We start from the raw sequence: 10,447 nt of genomic DNA, 5'->3' as shown, positions 1-10,447 counted from the left end.
GGCCATTAAACCAGTTGGTCTCCGCACATCTTATGTAAGAATGGCTCGGTCTCTGGGTGAGTCTGATAAACCAGTACAGAATTTAACCGAGTGAGGCTTTCCTAACTGGGAGTTAGAGATGGAGGTCAGATGGGGACAGGGATGCCTGACTCCTACATAACGGGGGCCCAGAGTGGGCTGGATGACTAGTCTAGCATGTGGGTTGGCATAGCCACTATGCTTTTTTTTTTTTTTCCCCCACATGCACTGTGTGTTATTTGGCCTTGGGGGATTGGGGAGGCGGATGACGATTTGAAGGCGATAAAGGGCCCCTTCCTGACACTACATGACATTGCAGAACTGTGGCAAAAGCCTATACTTCGGAGACAGACTTACTCTCAGGCGGGAGACCCATTCTGCCTCGCCCCAGGCGGGTTACTGTGTGCACCTTAGACTTACTGCACCTGCTGAGGAAGCGCTGTCCCTCCGCTGAGTTACTGCGGCTATTTCGTGAAATAAGAGAGGTGGAAACTTAGAAAATACTAGTTTTTCAGTAACCCCTATGCTAAAACCCATCAGATGGAGGCATCTTTTTAGTATCAGTAAGCCTCCTCGTTTTGAGTCCACACGATTTTCTGGGTCATCAGATTCGAGGAGGTGCGTTGCGGTGCCAGCTCTGCGTCCCAGTGATACCCAGCTGGCAGGTAACCCCCAACAGGTACTGACGCCGGCTTCCACCCCCATGAGGACCCCCCTGCAGGGTCAGCCCTCCCTTCCCCCTGCCCTCTGAGGCCGGGGCGGGAGTGGGGCGCTCTCCAGAGCCGCGGCAGGGCAGGCAGGACCGGGGCGTTGGGGGCGGCGTTCCGCATCGTACCGAGACTCGCCGCATTCCCAGTGGGGACCAGCCCCGGAGGCCGTGGCGTTTACATAACTGCGATGATGTAACCGCTGGCGGGCCCGGAAGGGCGGGGCGGGGGCCCGGGAGCGCGGGGCCGCGGGACTCTGCGTGCGGCGCCCGGCCCACCATGCTCCTCTACCGCAGCGCCGCGTGGTTCGCCAAGGGGCTGCGCGAATACACCAAGTAAGGGTGCGCGGGGTACCGCGCCGGGGCCCGCGGCCCGGGGGCGGGCAGGCCGGCCGGCTGTCACGCGGCCCGCTTCGGCGCAGGCGGGCCGGATGAGCGGGGACGCGCCCGCGACTCCCCTGCGATCACTCGGACCCACCAAGCGACGGAGGTGCTCGCCTGCTGGCAGCCCACCAGCCGCAGCCGCGACCCAACGCGGGGGCGCTCTTTGGGCTCGGCGCGCGCCCGAGGGGCGGGGCTGGCGCCCGGGGGCGGGGCTTGTACGCGGGGGGACCCACCCACTGACGTCAGGCTGCCCAGGGGTCTGCGAGCCTCCCGGGCGTTTCCTGGACTCCCCGCTTGGGCGTGCTCTGGCTCTTGTCTCATTGGGGCTGTTTTCGGCGTAAGAAGGGGTTAGCTCTAAATTGCTAGTTGAGACTCCGCTTAGTACTTTGCTGGGTGTGTTTTTGTCCTTACTAATAAAATGCGGCTTGTGGACTGGGACCGCTCCCTCCAGCTGGAACATTCCGGGCACGAGTTTCAGGGCGGGTGTAGACCACGCGTCCAGTGTGAGCTTGTTGAACATTGCTTGATGGTCCCTGCCCCCACCCCCCTCCCATTGCCCCGTGATCACCCTGGCTGTGCCCCAGTCTACCCGCCCCCTCACTGTGGCCTTTGAGGGGTGGCCACTTCTGGGAGGTGGAGAGGTGGTTTTTAATGTTAGAATTAGTCTCTCCGAGTGGTTCTCATGCCTGTTTGAAACCAGAAATCACCGGCAGAAAATTGTTGAGGATACCAGCTTTCAGGCCCTCCCACTGGACATTTTGATTCAATTGATGTGCACTGGGGCCTAGATTGATATTTTATTAAAAAAAAAAAAAATCCTGCAGGCTCTTCTCTTATGCAACCCTCTTCTCCAAGAGACTTCCTCTCTTCCCTTCCTTAAGAGTTTTATCAGTATTTTTATCAGTTCCTAAGGTTACCTGGGAGAAGGCAATGGCAGCCCTCTCCAGTACTCTTGCCTGGAAAATCCCATGGACGGAGGAGCCTGGTAGGCTCCGCTGTCCATGGGGTTGCGAAGAGTCGAACACTTGACTGAGTGAGTTCACTTTCACTTTTCACTTTCATGCACTGGAGAAGGAAATGGCAACCCACTCCAGTGTTCTTGCCTGGAGAATCCCAGGGTCGGCGGAGCCTGGTGGGCTGCCGTCTATGGGGTCGCACAGAGTTGGACACGACTGAAGTGACTTAGCAGCAGCAGCAGCACCAAGGCTACCTGGGCAAATTTCCATGGTCCCAGGACTCCAGGCATCATTCCAAGGGGAGACAGCTGCTGTTCCTCCCTTCACGGCTTGCAGAAGCATTTTTGAAAAAGTGCAGACCCTCCTCAGGGGCAGTGCTGCAGAAAATGTGGGAAATGTTACTGAGTCCAAGCGCAGTCTCCTCGCTATACACAGGCCAGTTAACCAGGGAAAATGTTGAGGCAAGGAATATGACTTTTATTGTGAAAGTCAACAGATCTAGAAGATGGCAGACTCAAATCTCAAAATAACCACCTTGCTGCGCATCTGGGTGAGATTCTTGTACAGGATAGAGAGGGGTTGGAGTTGAGGAAGTAGTGACCATTATCTTGTAAGTATCTCCTGGAATGGCCAACCTCAGGGAAGAGATGTGTTCCCATCTCTTCTGGCAGAGGGGCAGGATTCCCTGAGGCAGGTCATTATGTAGGATTATAATAACTAAAGCATTGTAAAACAAAGGTTAAAGTCAAAGAAACAGATCCATCATGGAGTCAGAATTGGCTCTTCCCTGCAATAATTCCCACTATCAATGTCCCTTCAACAATCTTGGAAAAAAAGAGGGTGACGACTTTCTAACTGCTTCATCAGATGGGTCTTTTGAGAAGTGTTTGCGGCCATCCGTGCCAGTTGCCAGTGTCCCAGATGTTAAGATTTGTCTTTCTTCGTTCCTCTTTGGAAAATGTCCACTTTATATCTGTAGAATACTGAACTTCAAACCCAGAGGCAGCATCTTAAGTTTAGGAATTTAGGGCTTTTCTATGTATGGGAAGATGCAAGAGTCAGGGCTCTTTAAAATTATTTCCTTGATATGTACCCTCAGGTATCTGGGGCAGTTAATCCTGTGTTTTCACAGGCTGAGTTTCCTCAAGGCTCACCGTAAGGATGGCTGCAAGGCTGATGACTGCTAGATGGCAGGTATCTCCTTCCTGAGTTTCCTCAGGGCTCACTGGCTCATGTTGGAAGATTCCAACTGCAGATGACTGATATGGCAGGAAATACTCCATTTCTCAGCTCCTCCCCTCTTGGTCAGGAATTTGACCAGTATTTGGGAGACAGTTCATGATCAAATCTGGTCCCATGGCACTGGAAGGCTCATCCCAGATCAGGAAAAAAATTCTTTGATATGCCACTCTAGTTGCTAAATTTTGCATTGACCCCCATCAATAAGGAAAGATTCTCTGGATCTTGTGCCTGATTATGATCCAGGAGACATTTTCCCTCCCATTGCTTCTTCTCATATTTAGAATTACACTATTATAATGATTTTTATGTTATTTTTAGCCATGTAAGTTTTGTTCAAGGCCTGGTTACACCCTGGGTATTGTAAGAGACAACAATCTTATAAATTAGACAGGATATAAGTAATGCAGTTAGTGACATTGACAATGACAGTGCATCAAGGAGGCACAGGGCACAAACAATTGGGAAACAAAGACCAAATTAGAACAATGATTAATTAGTTTAAGGGGCAGATTTTCCTTACCCCTGGGAAACAGATTTAAACCAGTAATTTTCTTTATATAGAAACCACAAAAACCGTAACCATGTCTACCAGTTCACTCAGTTCCCCTGTAACTAATCCTTTTTGTTAACAGCTTTGTGAAGCCATTAGAATTACTTACATTTATCCAAAAGTCCTTTTTATAAATCTTCTTGAAGGGGAGGCGTTTTTGCAATGGCATCAAAGTGAAATCATAACTATCTATAATAACAAAAAGACTTAAGAAGCCACATTTAAAGCACCTAGGTTACTGCTGTGACATGCCACACTTTCAGATAATAACTAGAATTATGACCATAATACTTTATTCCAGGACACATCAAAATTTCATATAATATCTAGAATATCATTTACCATAAAATATAACCTAAGAAGATTTATTACTCATTTGATAACACTTCCCATTGTAATTTAACATACCAAGTGAACCTAATGCGTTTAATGTTTCCTTGGGATGTTTCAAAGGCCCTTTGAAGCATCCCAAAGTTTAGCTAGAGGTCAAAGAAACTTTATTATAATTTGATTTGGGAAGTTTTGTCAAAACAACATCAAAAGGGTTTTAAAACACAACAGGATTATAAGTCACTGTGAAACAATAGTTATTCACTTAGCTAAAGTAACAATAAAAGATTTCAAAGGCAAATGCAAAATAGATAACTTAAAAGGTAAAGAACTTAAAATCTGTTATCAAAGGTAGTTTGACATCTTAACAAAACTTGTCTTTCTAACAGAGAAAAGCCAAATTCTGTTCTCTTATCAAGATTTTAGCCCTGAGTTGGGTACAGCAATGTAAAATCCATCAGTCTGCAAAAGAGGTCAGGTTAAAACTGGGTTTCTGGCAGATGGAATAAATCAAGTTCACTTATCTAGATGGCTAAACTCTTTTTACTAATATTTATGGAAAGCAAGTCCAAATTACTCTCTTTTTCAAAATTTGCATTTTAAAAAGATGGTGGAGATAAGGGCTCCTGAGAAGACCCAGTAGAACATTTGCAAAGATACAGGCAATTTTTTCTTAGGATAACTTCTTTTCCCCTTTATAATACTTTGTTGTTCTTGTTTAGTTGCTAAGTTGTATTAATACTTACAAACTTCCTCTTAAGATAAACAGGGAAGGTCTTGGGAGTGGTAAAAGGATTAGTAGGTTTTGGATTATTTTTTTGGAACCATACTTCTGGTCCCAATAAGGACAGGTTTTTTTCTTTTTTCTTCAAAGAATTGGGTGGCTACCTCAATGATACTGAAGGATTGACATACCCATTTACCTATGTTGGAAAGTTAGCTTAGAGGAGAAGGTCTCTTCCAAATTTCCTGCTAGGCTGTAAATATCAGCTATGGCTAGTTTAGTCAGACCCATGGCTTCCCATTTCGGTAATCTATTTACAAACACTTTTGAGGATCTTCCCTAGATTTCAGCCAGTCATTAAAACTTCCCAAGGGGCTCCCAGGTGGGAGTGGAACCTTAGAGGAAGTGCTTCCCATTTTAGCTCAAGCAGTTAGTACTAGAAGCCTTTGTGCTCAAAGTAACCAAATCAAACAAAAACCTTACCAGCCAGAAAGTCACCTTCAGAGTCAAATGGCAAAACTGCCTCAAATGTGACCTCCTAGTCCCACTAGACTTGTGACCCTTGTCCAAAGCACCTTATTTCCCTTCACAGGGAGAACACCCCAAATTGGAGCTAAAGCCCCCCCAAATGGAGCTGAAGCTCCCCAAGTTGGAGGTGTAGTCTCCAAAGGCACAAGATCAAAAAAGCCCTGGTGGGACCCTAATGTCAAGCTGTTCTGGGGAAAGGTTACTTGAGCCTTTAATTTACAAAGGAGAGTGATATCAATTAGAGTCAGTCAGTTTGTTCCCCACTGTCAGCGTGACCTGGGGCTCCTGTCCTCCTTTGATTATTTTTTAGTTTGGGGCAATCTCTTCTCCCGTGTCCTTCCTCCCAGCAGTAAGCATGTTCTTCCTTCCCCAGTGGTGGCCTACCTTTAGGTTTCACGTGTGCTTCATCACTCAGTCATGTCTGACTCTTTGCGACCCCATGAACGGTAGCCTGCCAGACTCCTCTGTCCATGGAATTTTCCAGGCAAGAAAAATGGAGTGAGTTGCCATTTCCTTCTCTAGCGGATCTTTCTGACCTGAAAGTAGGGACTGAACCCGCATCTCCTACCTTGGTGGCAGGTTCTTTACCACTGAGCCGCTGGGAGCCCTCCTTTAGGTCACTTACTTTTAGTGCTGCTACCCGAAAACCTGTATTCCATTTTGCATCTCCTTCTGTCTCTGTTCCCTGCTGTTGAATACTTTTAAGAACAACATCTACTAACTGAGAAGGATTCATTTCAAATACACTATCTAATTTCTATAACTTTTAAATCTCTGGAGCACTTTGCCTGATGAAGGCCATATTTATCATCCTTACATTCTCAGGGGCCTCAGGGTCTGTATCTGTGTAGCACCTATAAACTTGATAAACCCTTTCTAGAAACTATGATGGATCATCAGTTGGTTTTTGTTTTATCTGTTCTTGTTTAAGCTCTTTTGTCTAGGTACCCCGTTGGGTTTTCTCTCAGACCTCTGCACGATAAGGTAGTAGTTCTCTGACTCCTTTTTCTCCTGATGCAATAGCATAAATGCTTCTATGTATGGAATCTCATCTCTTTTCCCTGCTCTTTTGCAAAACAATTGTGAGATTGCCTAATAGTTGAGTGAGCCATTCAGGGTCCGTTGCTCTTCTGATCCTAACATATATTGGGTCCACACCCCATTATAGTAGCATAGTCATAGGCTTACAATTTTATTTTGCCCATTTATCCAATATATGCCCAAAAGGGCTCTCCTTCAAGATAGATGGAGTAATTCCCATTTATTGATGGAATACTTCCCATTTTTAAAAGTATGACCACACCAAAACACAAAAGATGAATAGCAATTCCAATATAAAAAATTCCACACAAAAATTGCAGCATTGATAACACCAACAAATTGGCCCCCAACCCCCAAACTTACCCTACAAATCAAAGAATTTCAACTAGGGTAGACTTACCCCACAAAAACTAGTTCCCCAATAAACTGATTCCAACTGAGCAGGTTCCCAACTCAGGTAAATAAACTTATCCTACAAAACAAGTGAACTAATTCCAACTAGGATAGGCTTAACCCTATGAGAACTAGTTCCCCAGTGAACCAGTTCCAGCTCAGGTACAGTCCAACAACAATTCCCCTCCCCAACAGGGTAACCCACCCAAACTGGCTTGTCCTCTAAAGGAAAAGCCCAAATTGAGGTGGAGATATGTTTCCAGTGTGCACACTGGAGAGACTTACCCTACAAAATTGAGTCCCATCAATGCCTAATTTGTTGGTTCCTTGCCTCTACTGCCAAGCACTGGAGAATCTGCTGCCACGTCAGGGAATCTTGAAGGGAAGATCCTCAGGACAAATGGTCCCAGCAGCTGCTAAGGCCTTGCCCCAATATTCCCTGATATATACCCAGGGCCGGGTAGCCACAAGCAGCAAGGCTTCTGGGCTAGCTAAGCCAAATTTGAGTCCAAGTTCAGTCTGCTTGCCACATGACAGGCCCATTAACCAGGTGTCGAGGCTAGGAATACAGTTGGAAAGCCTAGCTGATGGAGAAGATGGCAGACTAATGTCTCAAAATAACCGTCTTGTCTGGGGTCTGGATGTGAGGTTCTCTTATAGGACAGAGAGGGGGAGGAGTTGAGGAAGTAAAAACCATTATCTTGCAAATATCTCCTGGAAGGAGGTATGTGTTAATCTCTTCAGGCAGAGGGGCAGGGCTCCCTGTATAATTTAAACTACAACTATAAGGGCAGGTAATAATGTATGATTATAATAACAAAAGCAATGGGAAATGAAGGTTAAAGTCAAAAAAACAGATCAATCAAGGACTCAGAATTGGCTTTTCTTTCCAACAGTGTAGCTGTCAACCCTGACCCGCTGAATTTAGGTGAATACAGTGGCCGCCTCTTTCTTTGGAAGGGGTGTACTCATAGTGACCACCATTTGCTGGATCTTTCCGTGTTATACAGAATGCATCATGAAGAGCTTGAGTCAGCTTTCTGCCCCCCGGGAAAGCAGGCTTCTGAAAGTCTCTCCCCAAACTCTTTTGTGGGGTAGGAGGGGTGTAAGCTTAGGTGGTTTTCCCTGCTGTTGTGCATTTTGTGAATTGGAGGGAAAGACAATACTTTACTTTGATTCCAATGAAGAGTCTGTAGTTTGGGTTTACAATGCTTTTTCTTGGCACAGCAGGATTTTTATAAAGCTTCCTTATATTGGGCCCCTAGGCAGCAGGATTGGAGAAGACAATGGCAACCCACTCCAGTACTCTTGCCTGGAAAATCCCATGGGCAGAGGAGCCTGGTGGGCTGCAGTCCATGGGGTCGCAAAGAGTCAGACACGACTGAGCGACTTCACTTTCACTTTTCACTCTCATGCATTGGAGAAGGAAATGGCAGCCCACTCCAGTGTTCTTGCCTGGAGGATCCCAGGGACGGTGTAACCTGGTGGGCTGCCGTCTATGGGGTCGCATGGAGTTGGATACGACTGAAGTGACTCAGCAGCAGCAGCAGGCAGCAGGATCTAGTCACAGTTTCCTTAACTTTGCCTGAACCTAAGAATTACCAGGGGCAATTAAAAAACAACTGACTTGTAAGCACCTAGCAGGTGTGGGTGGAACCTTAGCAAATTCCATATTGGGTAAACTGGGGGACCTTGCCTCCTGGTGATTCTTATATTCAGGGGTTCAGGAAACACTAAGTACAGTGATTGCTCAACTTGAATCAGTCTCCTGTAGGGCATGTGAAACCATTGATTGCTGGGCCTCACCCTGGAATTTCTGACTCTGTAGAAAGATTCCCAGGTGATGTTGATGTTGCCTGTCTGGGGACCACTTTTCTGAGCACCACTGGTGAGGCTGAGCATCACTCCTAGGCTCAGTGTAGAGAGTATGGAAACCCCTGTGGGCTTTATCACCTACCATCCCATGGTCTTGGGTAAGTCATTTACCTCTCTCTGCATCTGAAAAATAAGGACTGATATGAGGATTTTATAAAAATAAAAAGAGAGGGCAGGAGGATAAGAAAAAAGCTAAATCTTATTAACATCGGATTGGATCAGGGTGGATCAGGATGGAATCTTGGTGTTGAAGACAAAGGACAAAGGGAGTTATGACATGTCCTGTAGGCCAGCCTGGCTCCACCCACTTGGCAGCTGGCTCACAGCCTGGGATTTGAGGAAGACTTTAATCCACAGGAGCCACCCTCAGCAAACCTTACTCCCTAATAGGATCAACGTGGTAACCCAGAGGCTAGAGTCTCCTCTAGCTGTGTGTCAGCTTCCTGCCCAGGGAGGAGGGGTCTTGGGGCCTGGTCCCTGTGGGGCATTTAGCCAGGGTGTGTTCTCTGTGGCCTGCTCTTCTTGAAAGCTCCCGCTCCCTCTCCACCAGAGCCTTCTCCTGCCTGGGCCCCTCATCACTGATCCCCTAATCCTGGGTTCTTTCCAAGAAACCTCTTTTCCTTTGCAAGAAAATCTTTTCACAGTGATTCTGGGACGTCCACCCGAGGCAAACCAAATCTTCCAGCTTCATCTTTGGTTATAGTTTAAGTTACTCTCAGAGTCCCTAACGATTTGAAGGACTGGTGGGCAAACAGGGGAGGGGAGCAAGCAAATGAACTTTGTTTTGAACATGAAAGATACTAATATTATTATTAATACTAGTAGTAATAATAGAAACTATGGTGTTGTTTAGTCACTAAGTCATGTCTGACTCTTTTGCAGCCCCATGGACTGTAGCCCACCAGGCTCCTCTGTCCATGGGATTCTCCAGGCAAGAATACTGAAGTGGGTAGCCATTTCCTTCTCCAGGGGATCTTCCCGATCCAGGGATTGAACTCCTGTCTCCTACATTGTCAGGCGGGTTCTTTACCACTGAGTCACCTGGGATTGAGTTCTTAACTTATTCAAAGCATATGATAGATGCTTTACATAATTATCTCACCTAGGCTGCCCAAGAAGTAGCTTCTGTTAGAAGCTTTATGCTTCTAACATCCCTTTGTGCAGATGAAAAGACTGGAGCTCAGAAGGGTTAAAACAACATATGAGACGGCACAGCTGTTAGGAGGCAGGGCTGAGATTTAAATCCAGGTTGTTGGCTCCAAAGCCTTTATGATTGAGATTACACTGAGCTTCAAGTTGGCCTTTCAGGAAGCCTTGGAACAGTCAGAAGCCTTGCTTGCCCCACTAAGTGGGCGGCTCACAGCCGAGGCGATGAAAAGCTGCCCTGGATGTCTGGAAGAGTTCCAGATGGTGAGAACAGCAGCAATAACATTCTTCTTGGTCTCTTGACTGTGAGACCAGGGGCAATGACCGCCCCTGTGGCAATGACTTCAGACCAAACCTGGGCTCATAAACATTCTTTGGCCCTCTTCACTGGCGTCCAGGCCTGTAGTTGGCAGCTGTGCTGTACTAGGGTGTGGGGCAGGAGACCAGCTGCTGGCAGTCTGCGCATAAATAGGGCATGCGGAGGGCACCGGGCGCCTCCCAGAACCCTCGGGGAGAAGAGTTGCATCCTATGTTGCAGAGAATCAGCTCTTTGG

The 10,447-nt window shown here is 46.9% G+C and overlaps 1 protein-coding gene across 4 annotated transcripts in view; it reads left to right on the top strand.

Moving 5' to 3' along the window:
* The first annotated feature begins 752 nt into the window (after positions 1-752).
* DHRS12 (dehydrogenase/reductase 12) overlaps positions 753-10,447 on the top strand; it is a 40,810-nt gene continuing 31,115 nt past the window's right edge. For 2 of the 4 annotated variants that reach the window (XM_043478346.1, XM_043478345.1), the window contains exon 1: positions 915-1,060. Coding sequence is in view for 3 of the 4 variants with exons in the window: in XM_043478345.1 (XP_043334280.1) it covers positions 1,005-1,060 (56 nt within the window). In the remaining variant the exon portion in view is untranslated. Of the gene's footprint in view, positions 1,061-10,447 lie in introns of all 4 variants that reach the window. The other 2 variants (XM_043478348.1, XM_043478344.1) reach the window with 2 other exon arrangements.

This window comes from Cervus canadensis, chromosome 9 (assembly GCF_019320065.1).
Source record: "Cervus canadensis isolate Bull #8, Minnesota chromosome 9, ASM1932006v1, whole genome shotgun sequence".
Classification (NCBI taxonomy): Eukaryota; Metazoa; Chordata; class Mammalia; order Artiodactyla; family Cervidae; genus Cervus; species Cervus canadensis.
Note: the sequence above shows the minus strand (reverse complement) of the source record. Positions and strands in the feature narration are given on the sequence as shown.